This window comes from Ylistrum balloti, unplaced genomic scaffold (genome assembly GCF_031769215.1).
Source record: "Ylistrum balloti isolate Yb309-2 unplaced genomic scaffold, AGI_CSIRO_Ybal_v1 Utg371012, whole genome shotgun sequence".
Lineage (NCBI taxonomy): Eukaryota > Metazoa > Mollusca > Bivalvia > Pectinida > Pectinidae > Ylistrum > Ylistrum balloti.
The window spans coordinates 1-23,537 of NW_026782563.1; the positions used below are offsets into that span (position 1 = coordinate 1).

Below are 23,537 nucleotides of genomic sequence, written 5' to 3' on the forward strand. Positions count from 1 at the left end.
TAGTAGTCATCTGGTGTACATTATTCTCATTGAATGCGGTAAAACTATATTGATGAAGCAATGTGTCTGTTTTCTTATTTTGCAGTTCTCTGTAGAAAAATTGTTCCTTTTAAACTAGCTGATATTGGAGAAGGCATCAAAGAAGTAAACGTCAAAGAATGGTGAGAAAACGAAAATTCTTTAGATTCTGAAAATAAACTTACTTGCAGATTGGACTTAATAGAGTGAATCCTGACTTTAGTGGCCGATAACTTTGTTATCAGTCACATCATATTTCACCTGAACTTGAGAAACAAAAATCTGGATTCTCTTTCCGAAATCCAGCTCACTTTTGAAACACAACATCTAATGTAAATGACAAAAGCACTCTACCAGTTTGATGCCATGAAATGTAGTGCCTTGTTTACTTGAAGATCAACCCATGCCTGGGCATAATTATTACACCCATGTCTACTGCAGTTCACAAATGCTATTTCATGGTCTTGCTAGTTTTTAAATTGTCCATTGGGCTTGTAAATGGATGATATATTGTAGCAAATCAATAACATGGCAATTATACTTCATTTAACATTCATAATAATTGTATTTTAACGTCTTTGGTTTTGTGATAAAATAAAAACAACAGGTACCTGTATATAATGAAAATGTCATCCTTTATTGTATCAATCTTTTCATTCAGAAATCAGCTGACACTGATACTATGCTTGTTAGCTACGTAAATTTGACGGTTATTGTTTTCGTTGATCAGGTATGTGAATGTGGGAGACCATGTGAAGCAGTTTGACAGCATCTGTCAGGTACAGAGTGATAAGGCTTCTGTCACCATTACTAGTCGTTATGATGGAGTCATCAGTAAACTCTATTACGAAGTGGATGATGTTGCCCAGGTCGGGGACCCACTAGTCGATATAGAAACGGACAAGGATACAGGTATAAAAACTTTGTGTTGAAAGTAGTTCTGGATGAAACCAAATATTCAAATTTTTGCTTAAGATCCAACTTATTTTCCCATAAGTGAGAGTGACACCTCATGTAATATTGCGAATTTGAAGAAACCCATAGCCTGATGCCATGACATTAAAATACAATCTTCCAAATTTAAAGCCTATGTTCCCATTAAGTTATCTCCTCTTCATAATTAGAATATGTGTGCAAATGGTGAGTTATTGCAGCACAGAAATTTCAGGAAAAAAAAAAAAAAAAAGAAAAATCAATTTTACCCCATACTATTTTCCATAATTGTTTTCTACAGAGGAAACGCATCGTCCTGATGAGTCAGATGATTCTAGTTCTTCCTCCTCCTCATCATCAGAAGATGAAAAATCTCAACCTCAGGTCCTCAAACAGAAAGTTCTTGCCACTCCAGCTGTGCGAAAGATTGCCATGGAGAACTCAGTAAGTATGACTAGATTAGGGTGTGTGTGTAGGGAGGGGGGGGGGGGTAGCAGGGTATAATACAGCATTTCAAATCACATATAAATAACTCAATCGAAGACATTAATTATTTCATTTGCAAAAAAGTTTAGGGCTGAAACAACTATACCTGGAAAAGTTGACTTGTACAATTGACATTGAGTATACGTCAGTTTTTTTTTTAAATTTACATTGACATTATTGTACTTTATATTTTAGCTTTGTTTTTTGAGGTTAGTACACTGTCCAATTTGTAATGCAATCCATGATTATTTGTGAAACTCGAAGCTAGAACTATTGTGTAAAGGTAATACATGTATAAGAAAAAAAAATTAAACAAGACAAAGAAAATTTGGGAAATAATGGGAGGTGTCAGATTCAATATAAAAAGGGTTATTTTTCAGTTAAAGAAAAATGTGACCCACCTAACCTGCATTCCTGTATCAACGCCTGGATTGTGTTGCATGTATTAGGATTTTAAAACATTGAATGAAAAATTACAATTCAATTAAATTCAATACAGTACTCCCAACAGGCATTGTTTTTAACTTCAACTGAATTAGAATAAAATGTGGTTTTTATTTTCAACATCATCAAATTTATTAAGATAGCAGCAATGGAATAAAAGTAATTAAGCAGAATAATTTATGTAAATTACATGCACATTGTATACTTACTATATTTGAATCAAAGAAAACAGTAGCGTAAAAGAATATTTCAATGGCATGTTAAGATTGGTCATGAAAAAATAAAGAGGTATCTACATGTACCAGTGTATTGCACAAGTTTTCAACCTTTTGATGTCTTTAATATAAGAAAAAGGGAAGCATGCTGAATGCAAAGAGAAGTGATAGTTAGCAGCTATATATTGTAAGGTAGGGAAAAGTATTTTGGAAAAATAGCTTGATAAATTTCACCATACTTTAAATATATGTTTCAAAACTAAAAATAGTATTAAAAATACTTTTTTAGATCAAGCTCTCTGATGTTGCTGGTACAGGAAAAGATGGTCGAGTGTTAAAAGAGGACATCATGCGACACATACAAGGTGGAGCACCACCTGCAGCAACACCTGTTGCGACCCCCACCCCTGTTGCTGTGCCTACTCCTGCTGCTGTTCCAGCACCGACACCTGCAAGGATATCTCCAATTCCTGTTGTACCAGCAGTGTCCATCCCAATCGGAAAGGACAAAACAGAACCTATTAAGGGGGTTAGGAAAGCCATGGTGAAATCTATGACTGAAGCTAACAGTGTCCCCTTGTTTGGATATTGTGACGAAATTGATGTGACTAAACTTGTTTTTCTGAGGGAAAGTGCAAAAGCAGTGACTGCAGCCACTGGAATGAAATTCTCCTACATGCCATTTATCATAAAGGTTTGTACATCTCATTAATTATTATCTAGAGGGATCCTAAACTAGCCTGTACTTATCAATCTGGTACATAGTCACACAGTGGACAGTTCATTAAGTGCCATAGGCTAATCTAGGCTAACCAATATAGACCAAAGTTTGCTGTCGCAAGTTTTAGAAGTTCTGTCTCAGAATTCAACCCCAGTTTCAGTATTCTTGTATCAGATGTACACATCCCAGGGGACAAATATTCCCCCATTCCTAGAACAATGAGGGCAGGTGAATATGCATATTTTCTGTAGCCAATAACAATTGTGAAAAATATGTTGAAAATCTCTTATTTTCATTATAAAATTTCTCACAATATTTTAATAGCATTGTGACTTTGAAGTTGGCAATGTATTCATACGCACAAATAATAATTGTTAGGTACTTTGAATTACTATTTTGATTATAATGGAATTGATTTTGTTTTCAGGCAACCTCGATGGCATTGCACCAGTTTCCCATCTTGAATGCCTCTGTGGACAAAGAATGTGAAAATATCACATATCTGGTATGTAAGATTTACTGAAAGGACAGATTCATACTAACAGTCATTAATCACTGGAAAAATATATATTTACAAGAAACAATTTGATGATGACATGACATGACTGCTTTCTTTAAATTGAAATTGTTGTGAATTTATTGCATACTGAATACTTTTTTCTGCAGGATATACCCCTGGTATTTACCTGTATGTTAAGTACCCAGGTAGAGAATTTAGAATACAAAATACAGGTATTTCCTGAAAGTCCAGACAAAATATCATGTGTTTCTCTAACATGTTTGAAAAATGTTTGGTAGGTTAGTAGGCAAAACATTTAATTAAACCAATAATTTTATAAGGGATAGGAGAGGGATCATAACTTTAGCAGCGCTTCTTTAAAAATTGTCTTAAAAAGTTAGGGTAGGCACATATTACTAGGGTGGGTTTGGTAACTGAAAACATTTTGTGTGGCCTTATTTTGTAATTTTGAAAAGAATATTGATATTCTCAGAACAAACAATAGTCAGTGACACTCAGATTTCTGACAAAATAACTTGGATTTTTTCCACAACAGAATTCTGTACGTAGGTAGTTTACATGTGTGAAATATCTTATATCAGAAAGATGTGCATTTTTCATGTACATTTGTGAGTGAATAAGTCCTAAAAATATTCTTGAAGATATAGTACAATGTATATCTTCGTTTGTTCATTCTGCAAACTCACAGCCACTATAAATAAGTATGTGTAATTTCATCTGAATTATAATTTTTAAAATAAGGTATGAGAGAGATGTATTGACAGTTAATTACATATCATTGATGTTTCAGGCTGCTCATAACATTGGTATAGCTATGGATACTATTGAAGGACTAATTGTTCCAAATGTAAAAAATGTGCAGTCCCTAAGTGTGTACGAGATTGCAGCTGAACTTAATCGACTACATGCATTAGGACTGGAAGGGAAACTGTCCACAGCTGACATGACCGGTGGCACATTTTCTCTGTCAAACATTGGAGCGGTAAGTATTATTATCTTTGATTACAGTATTACAGCTGTATAACTTACAATAAAACCAGGGTGCCTCACAGAAATTTGGGCTCAATGTTAAGGAGCAGATAGATTGGATAATGAAATAAAATGTGTTAGTAAATCTATAGGGACAGAAACGTATATTGATGGACGGGTTTAACATCAGTCATGGATTTATTGGTAGGTAAATATTGATGTATGGTATGAAGATATAATTGTAGTGAAATTGGCCTTGAAAACCCTTTTATGGAGAAAGCAGTCATATGATAATCTTATTACAAATGTAGATCTTTGTTGACAAGTTACAGATGTTTGGAGGAAAAACACAAGTGGACTGATTGAATCAGTATTTGTGTTAGGGCTATTGCAGTAAAACATATACTTGACCCAAGGACTCCAAAATAAATCACCTCTATTCCTAGTCTGGTTGCCTACCTTTTTACTTCTAAGCAAATTTTCAATTAAAATGCTATGCTTAGTATCCCTAAACAAAGTCTTGGGGTGGGATAAATGTTTTCTGAAGAAGCCCTCCACAATGTAGGTAGTGTCTGTTATTATTTTGTAGACATACCAACATACATGTATTTTGTGATATGACTGATCACTAACGCAAATTGCTTTAAAAATAAAACTTATGTCTGATTCTTATCAATGTAATCATGTTTTTATGTATCCTTTAAGTATACATATGAAAATAAATCCACAGCAAAGTATTGTTTACCATTTCAATAGATGTATCGATATATAATGCCTTTCTTTCCTATGTCTATAGATTGGTGGAACCTATGCAAAACCAGTGGTGTTACCACCACAGGTAGCTATTGGAGCCCTTGGCAAATTCCAGGTGAGAAAAGAAATTATCAATGTTTTTTTATAGCTTGGAATTACATATCACTTTGCATCACAAAGCATGTTGACAAAAAGCTGATGAATCTATTTTGATGTTGATTGATGTTGTATGCTGTTGGAGTACAAAATTGTATTCCATGTCAGAATACATGTAATATCATTTGGTAAAGATTATTTCTCTATAAAGTATTTCATTAAGTAAAGTTACACTAAAGTGAGTTGAATATGTTTAAATTTAACATTCATTGTTTTTACCTAATGGCATTTTGCTGTTATCATTTTAATTGGTAAAAGTCAAGATTTTTACATGATTAAATCATTATATGGAAGTTGTTAAGTGTTGACAATTCACTATGTAAACATGAAATGACTTATTAAAGATGAAGAAAATGTTTCCTCATCATAAGATACCTCATTACAGCTGACTTTATGTATAGGAAACATAACTAACACAATACACATTAGAGTTATCAAATACAAATATCTATGGATTTTTATAGTCTATTATAAAGTCATTCTAAGAGACAGAAAAGTAAATTAACAATTCTGAACCTACAGTTGGATGTACAGGAATTTACAACAATATTGTATATTTTGGATGTTTTTGATAATTAATCTGAAAGCAGTTATTCCCATCTTTATTTTGAAGTAATTTAATACTGGTTACAACATCTCTGTTGTCTACAGGTGCTTCCCAGGTTTGATGAGGAGGGTAATGTGAAGAAAACACATATTATGAATGTGAGCTGGTCAGCTGATCACCGAGTGATAGAAGGTGCCACTATGGCACGATTTTCCAACGTGTGGAAAGCCTACCTAGAGAATCCTGCTACTATGACAATACACTTAAGATAAAGTGGATGTTTTAGTTTTAAGTAAATCAGATCATTCCATCATTTCAACAGTAAATGCTGTATTTATCCAACACAGGGCCACTACCTGATCATATTTGGCAGTACCATCGTGTTTATAGTACATATGTATATCACACTGGGATATAGGCATAATGTTGTTGATCTTTTTGTGAAGCAGTTTAGAATTCAGATGAATACAGAAGCATAGTGGTATGTGTCTGAAATGGTTGGTGTTACCAGTATAATTTTTTAAATATTCACAGAAGTTTGTCAGCTTAGTGTATTATCAATTATTGAAGATGTATGAGAAGGTTGTCTGCAAGTTATAAAGTTAAATTGAACTTCTGAAAGGATCAACCTTTTCTGCTTAAGTATTTTTTCTATCTTATGAAAGAAACAACTTTAATTCGAATTGTTAAGTAGGTGGTTCAACTTTTAAAAATTTTTGTTTTTTTTTGTTTTTCCTAGTCCAAATGAGAAAGAAGTTTGACTATATAAAAGTGTATGATTGTATCATGCATAAGTATGGTATTATTCTGATTCTGGAATACACTTTTTATAAGTTGACTTTCATGTGATAAAGTGTAACCTCACTACATGCCATCACAATCGATAATTTGAAAAAGATACTCATTGTGTAAACAAGTACAACATATAACTATATACACACAAGTATTAGCATATATATTTACCTTGCTGTTTTACATTTCTTCAGTGAAAGAACCAAACAAAAAATATATTTATTCAACCAGAGGCATTGCATTCAAATAAGTGCATAGAAGTTATATATAGTCAGTTTATTTCTATGCAAGTTTGTTGATGTCATTTTTTCGGGATTCTTGCTAACCTAACGAGTTGCTATAAATCCATTGTCCTGTACTTTTACTCAGTAAGAAAGAAGCTAGTTTTAAATTGTTGTTTTGTTTGGTAAAAAATGCTGACATGTTAAATTTTGTTGTTTGCTGTGACACATACCAAACATATTTTGTGAATTTCAAAGTAAACTGATTGTATACATGTGTGTGTGTGTGTGTGTTTGTGTGTGTGTGTGTGTGTGTGTGGTTTTTTTTATATGAAGAAAAAGAATCATGAGCTCTGATACCTTGTAGACCTGGCATTGATACTGTCAGAAACATCATCCCTAAAGAGAAAATTCTACCTTCAGTAAAAAGTTAACTTTATAGGAATGTCTGGACTGTTGTGTGTTGTTGTGAATGTGAAGTAGTAGGTTATGAAATAGACATATAATATATAAAAGTTTGTGAGGGTGAAGATGTGTGTGGGAACATATTAAATGAAATTGATTGTTAAAATTTTAAAGCTATCTTTTATATAGCTTAAAGAAGTAAAAGAATGCAGATTAGTTAATTTAGTCTGTCAAAATGACAAAATTAGTGGTACCATGGTAATATTTTAGCGAGTTCATTGCTGACACAGATGTTTTTTTCTTTATCTTTGGTTATTTATAGATAAGTCTTAATTTTCAGAGATATTCTTTTTATATAGACAACTGTGCATTTTCAGAAAGCGATGGTAATGATTTAAAATGTATTATATCTCTGTAAAAATAACAAATATCATTTTAATTTACATGTAAATTGATGTGTTGAAATATTTTTTAGAAAATGTACATTTTTCCATGTGAATTAAACATGGATTTAACAAGAGATGGTTAGAAGGAATCGCTAGCAAGTCTGATTTTGGAGTGTCATACTGCCCTTATATCATAAAAAAGTCACATGATGCATATTGGTTGATAACAAGAAACACTGGGCAACAACCTAACTCTCTGACTTATGTTAATGTACCTGGCCACAAATTCATGTGTTTTTGGTGATATGTTAATCAGATTGATTTTATTAGGTAATATCTTATATCATTTTTTAATTTGAATCTCAAGTACCAAGTGTACACATACAGAGTCTGGTATTGTTAAAAGTCTGACAATACACAGCTTGTATAATTTGTGAAATGAAGTAATTTAATAAAACACATTAAAACCCAAAGCATGCTGTTCATGTTTTTATTTAATTTTGTTTATTCATTTTCTTTTTATTCGGTATGTGCATGTAATGATATCGAAATTACATACTTTATATATTTTCATAATACAACATCTGATTTCCACTTCCTATGATGAACACTAAACCTTCAGAGAAATAAAGATATTAAGTAACAGCTTTGAGATAGAATCAACATCACAAATTGAGGAAGGGTTTCACTCATTAGAAAGTTGAGAGTCATCTTTTGCATAGCATTTATGAAGTGCCATGCCTAGATAGCTAAACTTATGTGGACCCGATATTATAATGTATAAAAAAAATATTGACCGTAGCAAAAAATAATAAGTGAAATAGTAAACAATTGCAATGATAACTTAAGTTTTAAAGCTGTCTTTTTATACAAGGATTTTTCAGTCTGACACATTTTTTTCGGATTTGTTTATTCTTCTTTTATATATGACTTGATTCATTTAGTTATCTCCCCTGCAGAAGTCTTTTATTTGGAGGAAGGAAACACGAATTGATGTACTAAAGACGGAATTAGCGCATAAAATTGAACTAAAGATATACATGGGTTTTGTCATACCGTTTCAGTGCAACAAACCGACTTCCAAAAGGCTATTTAACTCAACTGACTAAGGTATGTATGGGTATTAAATTGATGTTGACCCTAGCCAGTTGACAAATGTTGACGGTCTTCAGACGATAGAGAACGCACATGGAGCGTCTAAATTCAACAAGTTGGGAACATCTTTGGCGATGATGCACTGAAACTCTTACACATGTTCTCATTACAGAGTATACAAATCTTCTGAACTCCGATTGTTATCAGAGGCGAGAATGGGTAATGGCTTGGTTTATCACTTTTTGTGTGTATTTTTTTTCAAAAGTAGTTTATCGTGTAAATGTCTCGGCCATGAATGAGATCCTGTACACCATGGGTAGAGTTTAGGGAATTTTAATCCTAGGTGATGAGGGGATGTGTTAGACTTCCACTGCATCCTCACAAATCCAAGGATGTTCTCAACCTGTTCAACGGTACAGTTCTCTAAGTCTAATTACTGTACTGAGCAGGCATAGACGATCACATAATCATGTTGGATCACTATGAAGACATGTTGGATTACTGTAGACTCTAAATCAGAAACCATCACTACGATCATATCTGGCTCTTTTTCTGTGTAGATCAGTTAATTACCAATCGCCAATGATTGAGGAGGAGAGAGGGGGTTTCATGTGTACTCTGACCAGTCATAGTTGGTGGGTAAAGAACTCATCTGGACAAGCTCCTTTGGTTATAGGTAGATTCAGATTGTTGAGGATCAGCATGTAACAGTATGTACTGTGTATCATTGCTGAAATGACACACTTAAAACAAAAGAAATAGTTTCACTGTTACTTTCAGACCAAGATTAATTTTGTTTTTACATGTATTTGAGATGACAGACATTTTAATGGACAGATGCATCAAACTTAATATACATTTAGGTTACAGCACTTTCCTACAATTTAAATATATGCTTGTTTACTAAGCTTATGTATCACATATATGTTGTAGAAAAGTACTGATAATGGATGTACTAAACAGATTTTACAACCAAGTAAGCCACCTGGAAAACACAACAGTGCATAGTAGAACAGTTAAGACATTAAATTCTAAATCTCATTACTAAATCCATCCATGCTCTCTCTCACTCACTGCAAGATTGGCAGTTTTGTATGAATTCTGTTATATCTCATTATCAGTATTCAGTTTTTAGGACACTTCATCCTGAAATTTTAAAAGTCAAATGTCACAAATTTGGATTTTTTTTCTGATTATATCCTAATACATGTACATTTTAGATGCATACTTCATTGACATTTTTTATAGTCTGGATTACAGAACAGAGCTGGAATAATATCAGCTAGAGTTTAGTTGAATATTTCTTAGGAGAACAGATTATTTTGCTGGCTAGACAGTCTTTTACTAGTATTCCCATAGTAGTTGCACAATTCTGAATATACCACAGGAATTTCTCAAAGTGTCAGTATATGTAACAGCCTTTCTGTAAAACATTGTACAGACAAGGGGCCACAGTGGCCAACTGGTTAAGGCCTCACACTGTCTTTATCACTTGCCCTCCACCTCTTTGTCTCAGATTTGAGGCCTACATGGGACAGTTGCCAGGTGCTGGCCACAGATCAGTGTATTTTCTTGGGGAAATTGGGTTTCCTCCACCACTCAAATCTGACATGTCCTTAAATGACCCCGGCTGTTAATAGGACATAAAGCAACAATAGAAAACCTTGCGCAGTTCACCTTGCATTCCTCATTATCAAATGATGGAAATTTCTCTGTAGAATATATTGATATGGTATACTTATATGCTACAGGAGTGAGAAGTACTTTCTTTCTTCTCTGATGCAAAAACAGCTTTAATGCTTTTGACTAGTTGATTGAAATATTTATGTTGTAGAAGGTAATCTGGAAGTCAGATGTGAAAATGGCCATGTTTGAGACAGTACCAGTGGTGGATGTTCACAAAGACAATTTCAAAGAGATATGGCCATCATTGTTGTTGTCAGTAAAAACTTCCACATACATTGCCATGGATACAGTAAGGAATTAACTCCAGTCTTTTTCAAGTTCTACTTTTCATTCATTTACATGAAAATGTGTGTGAACATAAATTGAAGTCATGTTACAAAGCTTTACAAAAGAACTATCAAAATAACAAATTTGACTTTCACCTGAATAAACATTTTTTGAAATTCCGATCCATTTTTGCACTTCAAGACCACTCCAAGTGAGTGTACATTTTAGAGTCCAATTCCGAATGGTAATACTCCAGTCTCCAGTCACTTTCTTTATCTACTTAATTAAGAGTCTGGTACAAATATATGATGATACAATGTAATGGTCAGTGGTCATTAATTAACATGACAAGTTGACTTTGGAAATTGCCTCTGTTATAGTAAATATATTTATCTGGTAATGATCCCAATCATATTTATAACTGGTGAACAGTACAATTACAAACAAACAAATGGTAATTCATTGTCTGGTCATAGGACTACCCCACTAACTTTAGGAGTAAGAGATTATCTGTCCCCTCTCATTATTGCAGGATAAACATTTCATCTTTAGCATAGACCTGAAATGCTTAGGATTCAATAAACGTAATTTTGGTCAGGTGTGGTCAGGTGTGACCAAAATTAGAGAATAAGGTAATAGATTCACTTTAATATGGATTTTTTTCTGCTTTAAGGAGCTGAGTGGATTAGGAAATCGAAAATCCTTAGTTGCCAAGTAAGTTATAGACCACATACATGTACTTTAACACCCAGAAATCACATGTTTGATATGTATATACTCTAATTCTCATTATTATCCTCAGTAATTCTAATAAGAAGATGTCAGTGTCTGCTCCATATACATATCATACTAGAAACCAGAAATGTTTTAATATGAGGACACTACAAGCAATTTTAGTAAGGAGATAGTACTGTAAACATAAATATTATACAGTGTTTTGCTGATCTCCATAACTTAACTGATGCAATCAAATTTTAATGCTGTATGATCACATTTTGGCAAATTAGTGCAATGATGAATTCACACATTCATAATAATTGTTACATAAATAATGAAATTAATGCAGTTATATTTTAGTGGAACACTTTCTGCACAAAACCCTTAAAGTAAGTTTACCACTCAAATATGTATGTTTATTATACATACATGTAGTGTGAATCAGGATTAAAGTTTTCCTTTATTTGGTTTATAAAAATTTGACCAGGGGTTTTAATTTTGATTAATTATGTTAAGATGGACCTACTGGTCTTACTTTGCTTTCTGACAAGCTTAGATTAATCCTTTCATGGCCTTTAATAATATTTGGCAGTTTCTCCTGATTAATGCCTTAAATGTTATATTTTAAAAAAAAGAAAAGAAAATACCAGCATGTCAACAGAATTTTGATTACAACTCAAAGTCAGTAGGGTAAAATATGAACCAAAGAAATATATAAACAGAGACTCTTGAAAAAGAACAAGAAGAAAAAGAAAAGACCAGGTGTTCCAGAAGAGTAAACATCTACTTCATCAACAACACTTGCCATTTCAGTCCACATAAGTAATGTTGCATTCCCAAATGAGAACAAGGTTAACAACAACAACAGAATCACCAGGCAATTATATTAATGAGAATCAATCATGTCCAACTTCATACCACACAAGGAAATAGAATGTTTATTCAAGTGCTAGCAAACAGGTCATATGTCTTTATAGATGAATGATATATTGATGAGAATTAAGTAACCTATAGTACAATGTGTTGTAGATCTATAGAGGATCGCTATAAAAGCATCGCCAACAGTGCCAAGTCTCGTTCGATACTCTCTCTTGGTATCTCTTGTTTCAAACTGACTAATGTGGCAAAAAATGGCATGTGTACAGACTCTGGGCAGGAGGCCTCAGGAGTGCCACCAAGGGGTGAGGGGTCTGGAGGGTGTAAATGGAGGTTTTTGGTGCAGACATACAATATCACAACACTATGTGAGGAAGATTATGTTGTGGAGCCAGGCTCTTTGAAGTTTCTTGTTGAACATGGATTTGATTTCAATCGACAGTATGAAAAAGGAGTACCTTACTGTAGGGGAAATGATAAGGTAAGTTTCTTATTGTTAATAGATGAACTTTCTTTTCCCTTCAAACAGCAGACATCTTAATCTAGAGGAAAAATAACATACAGACAAGATCTATTTTTAATACATCTGAAGAATAAGATCCCACTTAACTATTTTTTTCATTCAACACACTTTCAATTGTATCGATCATGATTTTCACATCATTCAGTTCATATTACAGTCTTTATGACCAAGGACACATCTGTTTACTAGGAAGATTTTGGGTGGAGAAATTTATTGAGAAAGAGTAGTTAATTATATGGATTATCCATGTATTTGATGCATTGTCAGAACAGTGTTTATACTTGTATTGTGTTTCCAGATTGACACTAAAGCAGACAGTATGTCACTACGTCAACTTTTTATGGAGATTCTTGGAGCAGCATGTCCTGTCATCTTTCACAATGCTCTGATGGACTTGGTGTTTCTGTACGAAAACCTGTATGCCAGCACACCACCTAACATGGCAGCTTTCCTAGCTGATTTGACAGAAATGTTTCCAGCGGGTATCTTTGATACAAAGTACATAACAGACTTCAAGCACAAGATGCCAGCCTCCTATTTGGAATATGTTTTTAGGAAAAGGTATAAATTTTTTATTTGTGTGTAATTTTATTTATTTTTTTATTTTTTACAAAATTTCGTTTCCATGAAAAGCAAAAATTATCATAAAAAAGGTGTATTTTCATGAAGATGAGATTATACAATTGATTACAGTACCAAATATTCATATTTTCAAAAAGAATTCTTAAACAAAACTATGAAGTCGCTGAATTGTGCATTAATTATTAGAATGGTTGTTTACAGTTTGAGAACCAATAAGGAGTTTTCATTATTGGGTAAAAAGCATGCCTGGGTAGAATTTCCCACCTATCCTGCTGGGTTTTCTCACATCACTCAATGTAATTGTGAACGTCCTGGGACAGCTATCCCCTCCAACATTGACAAGGACACACAGGACAAACTAAAGGCTACCGTCTGTGACAGTTATGCTGTAAGTATTGTTTAGTTACTGAATTCCCAGATCTGTCTATACTGATGGAAACTATATTACATCTTTGGTTATGGTCTGGAGATTTTACTGCTTTAAAGGTAGAGCAGATGTCATAAATTTGGGTAAAGTACAAATACAGAATTGTTCATAAAAAAATTTCAACATTTGTGACAAATGTTAAATGTATCTTGGGGAAATCCACATGTGAAAATAACTTTGGACAAGAGTCTTTAATGGTTTTGTTGAGAGTTTCTGATGTTATGAAGTACCCCATAGTTGTTATCCAGACCAATTTTGGACAAGAAGAATCAAGTTAAGCTTTAAACAGAAGTCTTAAGGAATGGTTTTCAATAACCTTTATAATTCCACAAAGTTCTTACTTTTTTCTCTCAGTATATACTTAGTTTCAGAGTAGATAAGCCCTACACCAATAAACAAATATTCAAACAGCACATTCTGGATCCCACACCAGTGTATAATGGTTGAGGATTTTTATGTTAGGATTAAATAAGTTCAGATGAGGATTTGCTATTGGGCAATTTTATATGAATGCTAGATGGCTGACAAATTATGTGTTTCATGGATGTAGCTTTCACTTCAAATTGTTGTTGACACTTACACACACAAATACAAACTAGTTCCAGCTGGCTGGTGGAGCTCTCTGCATCCCTGGAACATTTCATGGTAAAACTGAAATGTTTGATACTTTGCGTACATCAAATAAATCTCGAGGTTACATAATGGTGTGATGTACTGGCTTTGAAGTTGGATGTCACTCTTCTGTGATTTTCAAGGAGGCCTTTTAGGATGTGATCGGTTAGTTTTCTTTCTCCAGAAACCTGCTTTAGACCAATCAAATTACTTGGCTAGTGATTTCAGTTTTCCCAGAATATGTTTCAGGGTTGCAGAAAGTGAAAGTGATCATAACCCCTGGAGGATAGGTCAGAGTTTGTGAATATCATTTCTGAAAAAGCAGAGGCATGTTTATCTTGTTAATGTTTTATACCCAATAAACAGACTTGTCTTGGATTCTAGTTGTATAAAATACTTTTGTTTTACAGATTTGAGATCAATATGGAAGCCTGAAGGCAATCAAAAACTATTTTATTCGAAGGTCAAGGTTGTTTTAGCTATTCCTTAGAATGGTGTATGCAGGTCTCTCTCAAATTTTATACAATTTAGTTTACCTGTGGTTGTGAATAGTCAGACCACCTCAGGTAAAGTGAAGTAGTTTAAAATCAAATTGATGGGGTTAACCAAATGTGGTTGGCATTACTGCACTCTTGTGACAATTCTAATCAGTACCAAAGATTTTTAACTCATTTTCATCAAATTGCCTGCATCAGTGGTTGGTTGACTGTCCTAAAACAATTGTTGTTTTCTCTATTTCTTGAGAAGAACTAAATGGATCTCTCTCAAATTTCTTATGAAGGTTCCCTTAGTCCCTGTTTTTTGGTACTGATCAGAAATCAAATAGCTGACAGGCAGCCATATTTGACTTTCACTCACAATGACAGCTTATAATCACCATTTCTTTCTCAAATCTCGTATATGATGTCACTGAATCTTATGTTGTCCAGCAAAGTTGCCACTAACTACATCAAGGAGACCCTATTTCAATAAGGCTCTAGCTGTTCACAAGATGAGAAATCCAGCAAACAGTGAACAGTATCTGTTCATCAGTAATCATGAAAACTTTCAGTCCTTTGATTCAGCATTGTTGTCACGGGCAGAAGATATACTTAATTTGTTGTCACAATTGTTGCTGCTGTACTGTAGTAGTTTGATATTGTCAGCCAAAAACACTGCCCACAAAACATCTTCCCTGTCAGCACCTACAGCTACAGAGCACTGTGTATCTGTATGATCTTGAGGAACTTGCCCCCTCCACTGAGGAGTAGCACTCTGTGGTTGTCTTAGTCTCCCTATAACGAGATTCCCTAAACTGTCATACACCACACTACATGGTTTAAATGGTTCACCTCAGGTCTGTGCTTGTTCAAATATTGTTGGGATGTCACCTCTGTAAACAAATTGTTCCTGGAAGTTAGTACCATGACAACAACATGTTCTTATCACCACCATCAAATTCACTACTGAAATCAACTATCCCACTGGGACTTCTTGCTGTTGGATAACAATCCAGGGAAAAGTCTACAGGTTTATTTGTGATGCAATGTTTTGAATGCTTCATTACCAGCTATTTTATAATAAAAGTATACATAACAGAGAGATAATGAAAATTGTTTGATATCAAAATGTCTCTTGATTTTCCACTGTGCTTCATAGCAAAGTTTTAAGGTATACCTGAAATGTGCCTGTTACTTCAGAATACTAGTGGTATTCACATTCTGTTTTTAGCGACAATTACCAGGTTTACATCTTTTTTAAACACGTTTTACCTGGTCTATGAACTGCCATCGATCCATAGAAAATTGCTGTTATTAAAGTACATATCCCAAAAAGTATTGGTTAGGTGTTTTGACTTTTTAGGTCGCCTGAGACAAAGTCTCATGGAGACTTATTGCAATTGCCTTTTTGTCCGGCATCCTGCATTATGTGTCTGCATCTTTTAAGATTTTTGACTTCTTTTCAAAAACCCCTGAACCAATCTCAGGGAAATTTTATAAAACTTTCCCTTGCCTAAGATAAACTGAAGTAGTGAATCCTTATGGTTCCCAAACCCTAGAGACCAAAGGGATGGGCAAAAAGGGGTCAAATTGGCTCCAATTAAAAAAAACCTCGACACCCAGATATGGTATAATCAAATGATCTTCATGGATGAAAGGGTCTTAAGCTGCAAAATTGTGAATTTCATGAACCCAGGGTCTCACATTTCCCCTGGGACGGGGTAAAGTTTACTGGTGGTTATATTGGAAAAGTACATTTTCAACATGATTCGTTTCATTTCCTTGGGAAACATTTCAAACTTGGTTGGAATTATCAGCAAAGGATGACAACTTGATGGTATGCAAGTATTGATCCTGGCTGATGGAAAGGGCTGATGGAAGGGGCCTTGGACCCCTGGGCAATGGGTGAAATTTACAACATTTATAGGAAAATTGGATTTTTGAGATTGAATGAAGTTATTTATTTTCCTTTGGAAATAATGTGGTTATTAGATGGAAGGGGCCTTGGACCCCTGGGCAATGGGTGAAATTTACAACATTTATAGGAAAATTGGATTTTTGAGATTGAATGAAGTTATTTATTTTCCTTTGGAAATAATGTGGTTATTAGAATTATTAGTATAGGGTTACATATTACTTATTATCTTTTTATAAATAATGTTGCAATCTCTTTTTCTTGACACTTGAAAGCTACTTACCCTATAACCTTCATATTCAATATTGCTTACCCTAGGTGAACATCAAGGTCGCTAGACCTCGTTTATCGGAGAAATTTGAAGGGCTAATTTTATTACGTTTCTCTTGGACCCATAGCACATTAGCTTTCACTAAAGAGCTGTGATTGGCAGTAACTGCTCATGCATATTATAAATTCTTTATGAATGACCTCCACAGATTAATTTTTTCATCTATACAATATGAATCTTTTATTTTTCAGGGCCATGGATGGTGCAGTCGTGGCAACAGTTGTGTCAAATCCCATGATGTTGATCTTATTCTAGATATTGATTTTCTTGCCCAGTCAAAGAAAAGTCGTAAACGTAAACGTCGCAGAGAAAACCAGAAAACAGATGGAGAAAATGAAGGTTTTACAGAACCGGATGAAGAACAGGAAATGGACTCTAGCATTGCTAACATGTCAATTGTTGCAAAGGAGACATCTGAAGTTGGTGAAAGTGACACTACAAAAAACTGTGACATTGGTGCATTAATTCCCTCTGTTACCATAGGAACACTTAAAGGGCCAGTTGTCTCTGGGAAACATAGGGCAGGGTTTGATGCATTCATGACAGGCTATATCATGGCAAGCTATGTCTCTGAATATGGTACACATAAAGACAGTTTGAAGTTAGCAGATGTAGGCTTAAACGAAATCAAAAACCTTGTATATTTAACAGGAAAAGATATTGCTTTATCTGTTGTTAAAAGTGGCTTTACAAAAACATCTAAAGATCATCGAGAGAAATTCTCAAAGTTTTCTCATATTTTATCTTAGTTTTGGGAATACGTTAGGCCATGATCTTTTTACTGGTAATTTTTTAGCAATTTATTCAAATAAGATTGTAAAGATACAGGTCAGTGGTAGGACTGGAGGTGTTTATGAGATTAAGAAAATGTAATGCACAACAAATGGTTAATTTGGAAAGGTCATTAGTCCCCACTCGATATATATCAGACAGTGCGAAAAATAATCAGTGAATCCACTATCCGCTGCACTCTGTCCATACGTACATGCATCTCTCTGGCCATCCATTTGTCCTCGCGTATCTCAGATACTCTTTTAGTCTACAAACTTTGCATGTGTGATGTACTTGGGATATCTAATTGTAATTTAAGAAATTATTTTTTTATCCAGCAATAAGCCCATTCATCCATCTATTGCTCTTTCAATATAACACCTTTACCCAACTCAGTAATAAGCCCACCCAATTCTTTTGAAGCAGGGTCTGTGTCGGACAGATGGCTTATTGCAGGAGGTCTTGGTGGACTTCAAATTATAAGACAACACATATTTATGTTTTGAATGTTTTTATTAACTGATGTCTTAATGTCATATGTGAACAATTTGAAACAATTAAACTGAAACAAGATATCAGCATTTTTTTCTATATCTGTAGTCATGGACGAAATTTCAAAGACAGTTTTATTTTCAATAAAAAGAAACACACTGAGGTTTTGTTTGAAATAGAAAGAAACAAACCGATTTTATTTTCATTAGGAAGAAACAAGCTGAGATTTTAGGGGGAAAGACATGACAATACAGATTAAGCACCTACACAAAGTAAAATGATGATTTAAGTGAGAAAATAATACATTGTGTTGGTTATACTAAACTTCTTCACTGTTACTGTCCGAGAGGAAATCTTCAGCCATTTGACTGATTTCAGCCTTTATAACTACCAGAATATTGATAATTCCAGTCTTTTTGACTCGATAGATATACTATATTTAGCTTCCATTAAACACAACATTCAGCCTCTGTTATGATTTCCATTTTTATCTCTGTACTACTGAAGACCATTTACACCAATCATAAATTCTGTTTCAATGACCTGTTTCTAGCCACTCTTAGTATCAGACAAATTTTAAAATACATAACCTCAAGATATGTTATATAAGCCCATTTTTACATTTTCTTGTGCAATGAATATTGGCAGTATTGTAAATTTCTTCACTCTTTCTTGAGCTATGTATGTTGGCAGTATTGTAAAAGCAGGTGCAAGTTATTGGTATTTTTATCTCTTATCGGTAATAAATTGAAAAAAAATATAAAGATACATTAAGACATAATCAAATTTGAAAGTACAAAAATATGTTCTTTGAAGAAAAAGAAATTAATATCAGTTGTTATAACTGAATAGATAAATTAGACATCATACCTGTCTACCTGTCTGAATAAACACCACACAACTAAGAGCTTCATGTCACATAAAGATAATGAAAGTATTTTTATATTTTGGGAGTTGGGGGATTGGTTAGAGGGGATTGATATATGGTATACTGCATTATTGCCAACTGCCATCTGCTTTAACAACCCCTCTACTATTTGAATTTCCTGAAGCTGGAGTGTAGATGGTTTTAATGATAGTTTCCATTTTTTTAAACTTATAAAAAAATCTGTCGAGCATATTTTTAGATTGAAGAGTACTGGTGATAGGACAAAATGAATATTTCTGTTATTAGATGAAATAATAGATGAACATAAGTGGTGTATGATATAAGAAATCTTAAAAGGAAAGGGGGAAATTAGTATGAGCTAATAGCTAGTAAAAACATGAAATAAACTATTGATGATATATGGATTGTCGCCATGGTAATTACAACAAAAAACAAAGATGGGGCAGTGGGTGATTTACAGCACATATAGATATAAAAGTCAAAAATTGAGTAAAATTTCATAGATTTTACACAAAAAAAGGTTCAATATATATGATTAATTTTGTTGATATGAAAACATTCTATGTAAGTAACAACGTTTCTCTCGTTGAAAAAATAAAAATATAAATAAATATTCCCACTATCTACATTATATATCACCAAAATTAACTACAATATATATAACATCAATTATTTCCCTTGTTGGTGCTGCTGTATCAATTATATACACACGTTTAACTGTAGTGCTACATGCGGGTTTTTTTATCGCTGTTGGTAAAACTGACCCACAATCTGATAATTATTGGCACAAAGAAGGGATCAGTGTATTATTACACACAGGGAAAAACTTCAGTTACACAATGTGTAGCCATTATCACCCTATATAGAACTTCTAGAACTTTTTTTTTTCACAGAATGAAAAAATACCAACTGAAAATGGTTGCCAAGGTCAACACTTGAGTTGATGTATTGGTTTATAAATAATTGCACATTATTTCCATTTGTGTATTTAACCAAAGATTCACATATTTTAAACCACCTATCAAATTTTAATACAAACATTTGGAGTGATTAAAGACATTTCATTGGACCAAAATCAGTCATATTCATGTACCCTGGGACATTTGTATAAACAATATTATATTTTTAAGTTTTCCGTTTAATAAAAGAGAGCATGACTAAGAAATCTATTGGCTGATTTAAGCACGTTTCATGAGACTAGTTATATTGGTAGATAATATCTACACAATTTTATCGATCCTTAATAAAGTTGCTTTACCACTGATTGTAAGTATTCAGAAATGTTAGTACTGAAGATTAAGATATCAATGGAGGTACCTAGAACTCTACAACGGGTATATACATTTATATCTCTTGACACGTGGGGAAATGTTTACAAAAGTTTGATATGAAAATGGCAAGGTAGCTCAATAAAACAATGTGTGCGTATGTTTTCTTCCATTCCTCTTGACTATAATCCAATGGAATAAATTCCAAGTCAAACATATCTAAATATTTACATAAAATTATCAACGATACTGATTACATGGTAGAGGTGACGGAACACAGACAAACTCACTCATTCACTGGCCTTATAATAAAAAAAAAAAGGAAAATCTGGAAATAACCAACGTAACAATGAATTCACTAATAAAATTATCCACGTTACCCTGCTTTCAATCTCTGCCTTGTCTTGAGGTAATTCAGTCTCTTCATTTAAAATTTACTTTTCAAACATAAATATAGTTTATTCTCTCAAAAATATTAAATCATTTTGAATTTAATTTCTATTCAACACTTTGAACTTCACATATTCCATTCGGAAATTTCTTACATTGTACAATGTATACAATAATACAACATGATGATTTAAATGATGAAAATGTTTTGTGCTGACTTCAATCACATGGAACAAAATTGTTTGAATATAACATAAAATATGAATATGAAAACTTGTTCATTATAAATAGATTTTAAAACTTTCATTATAATAACATGGAATCTTATACACCATGATACCTATTACATAAGTGTCATTTTAAGTAGAGATTTCTGCAAAATAAAATTGATATGAATATGTTCTGCCATACATATAGCATACAAAAAATCTGTCACAATACATGTAGTTGTGCATAAAAAACCAAGGAGAAACATAAGGTAAGATAAAAACCTGATATTTAACTTCTTGCCATATTAGCCATTAAAATATTTCTTATATCAATTATCTGGATTACACAGGTGCCATGTATATTATTTTTTCTTAGTTTTTATAAATTCAACATGAATTTGTGCATAAAATGGGTATGAATACAAGTTGGTTAGGAATTAAGTATTCTAATGCAATGGTTAACGGAAAAAAGGGCAGGAGGTATCTACAGTGACTTCTAAGTATGTGAATCTCTACATAGTTTCTACCACGTTTACCACACATACCCAGACTCCAGCTAGAGTCCTTTATCACATCAATATAACTATATTATTGCCAAATATACTATGTAACATACAGTTGATTGTTTTTGAGAGAGGAAGAATAAAATTTATACCCATAATCATTTAAGATAAAAGACAAAAGCCTTTATACAAAATGCATCTCTTCCACATACCATTTGTGGAAGTTCACAGGTGATGAAAATGGCGAAACATAAATGATTGATAAAAATACACAGGGGTCAATATTTTCTGTTTGTATGAATGTTTCTGTACTGAACACCAAAGAAATGAAGTAGTTAATGGGAAAGGGGAGATAACTGGGCATTGATTTCAAATCTTATCAGACTTTGCATATCAAGTATAATAATAACATTTATGAATATACATATGGAAGGGTCTAAGCATTTAATGATTAAAGTGTAATGAAAAATGACAATAAAACATATTTACAATTTCATTAATGTATGAACTATTTGCTATAAGATACAGCTATATTTAAGCCACCAAACCCACTAGGAGCTGGTATAGGCTAAATGGTATTGTAACATACCACCAACAACTTGACTTTCCTTCTGTTCGTACATATCACACTGCAGTGTGCTGAGACATGCAAAAAAATACACATAATTCTCTGAACATACTTTCGATGACCATTGCAACTTTCAAACTTTTGACAGTAAATCCATCCAGAAATGTCATTGATCCAATCTGCTGTTATTTGAAAAAGGTTCAAGATAATTTAAATAGCTATCATTTTCTTTTCTGATTGACTATTAATTCCATATTCAGAATGCATATTATACAAGTTTGGGATTTCTGATGTTGTTGATATGTTAAACTTGTACCAGTTTTTAAAAAAAAATACCTAAGAAATTCTATTGCACACTTTCATATGCTTTAATTTGGTTCAATTAAGATAATGCTGCATCAGAACTCATTTTTCAATAAATTTGATAAATTTGGGTAGCACAAAGATGTTCTGAAATGAAATAACATGTACTGGGTACCTCGAAAATGTGTTATTTGCTGAATAGAAAATATGTGGATTTGTAAGATTCTGATAAAAATCTGTATATATGTTGCTAATATGAGAGTGCTCCTAGCCTATCTGCCTATATACTGGCATTATGCTGCAGTGTCAAGTGTGTCACTTCCTAAAGAGGTAGCGACTCGAACCCATACAAATAAATCTACTCCATGTTGCCTTTATGAGGCAAACTTTTGGAGGTAACAAACAATAAAACCCACCAAGCCTGCTTTGCTTCATGACCTGGAGTATCCCTATACCCCATTGGTGCAGGGCCAGCTAGGGATTTGCCTGATGCTGATGTGGAGCTTCCAAGTCTCGGTAGAGCTCCACTCTGTTGACAATCTCCAACATGATCATAAGCGTCTGTCTCCTCAAAACGGCTTCAACTAGACTTCTATGGCACAAATTGGTGTAAAAAAGTTACCAAGCACCAACAGAACATGGCACTCAACCAAACTGACAAACAAGTATGTCAGTTTTATGGGGAAAACTGACCGTAGACCAAATGCTTTGATCCTCTTCATACGGCTAATGAATCTTGCTCAATGCTGCTTCCATTACCTTGGTAACCAGAGCTGACAGAGACGCCATCTTCTGTGACTTCTTGGTCATTATGACCTTGACTTTGAATTTTGTTGTTGTCATGGATACATACATGACCTTGACCACAGTTGAAATTGCGATTGTGCCAATGGTATGGAGCTCGTATATCACGTCGTTCTCTGCGACGGAATTTGCGTTCTTCCATCATTCTCTTGAGTTGTTGAACTTTCTGCCTCAACTTGGAGTCATCAGGTTTCTCATTGCTGCGTAGATCTTGTCTATGACTTCCTGTATAATAAAACATTTAATACGATGAAATGTGAACAA

General features: G+C 33.5%; 3 protein-coding genes across 3 annotated transcripts in view; 2 read left to right on the forward strand and 1 right to left on the reverse strand.

The window, feature by feature from the left end:
• Nucleotides 1-60: 60 nt before the first annotated feature.
• LOC132560073 (lipoamide acyltransferase component of branched-chain alpha-keto acid dehydrogenase complex, mitochondrial-like) lies at nucleotides 61-8,039 on the forward strand. Its single transcript, XM_060224728.1, has 8 exons — nucleotides 61-161; nucleotides 749-930; nucleotides 1,253-1,395; nucleotides 2,386-2,790; nucleotides 3,245-3,322; nucleotides 4,128-4,319; nucleotides 5,103-5,174; nucleotides 5,867-8,039. Exons 1-8 carry the CDS (start codon nucleotides 61-63, stop codon nucleotides 6,032-6,034), a joined length of 1,341 nt encoding a protein of 446 aa, XP_060080711.1. The 3' UTR covers nucleotides 6,035-8,039.
• Nucleotides 8,040-8,557: 518 nt separating this feature from the next.
• LOC132560062 (target of EGR1 protein 1-like) lies at nucleotides 8,558-18,420 on the forward strand. The gene is made up of 7 exons (XM_060224716.1): nucleotides 8,558-8,676; nucleotides 10,496-10,636; nucleotides 11,288-11,328; nucleotides 12,361-12,688; nucleotides 13,029-13,291; nucleotides 13,514-13,700; nucleotides 17,268-18,420. The coding sequence occupies exons 2-7, from the start codon at nucleotides 10,523-10,525 to the stop codon at nucleotides 17,823-17,825; spliced, it is 1,491 nt and encodes a 496-aa protein (XP_060080699.1). The 5' UTR covers nucleotides 8,558-8,676; nucleotides 10,496-10,522; the 3' UTR covers nucleotides 17,826-18,420.
• The window catches only part of LOC132560063 (midnolin-A-like), a 29,200-nt gene continuing 24,004 nt past the window's right edge, over nucleotides 18,342-23,537 (reverse strand). Inside the window, exon 7 of the mRNA XM_060224717.1 lies at nucleotides 18,342-23,498. Within this exon, the coding sequence (XP_060080700.1) occupies nucleotides 23,188-23,498 (311 nt within the window). The 3' untranslated portion in view covers nucleotides 18,342-23,187. The remainder of the gene's footprint in view (nucleotides 23,499-23,537) is intronic.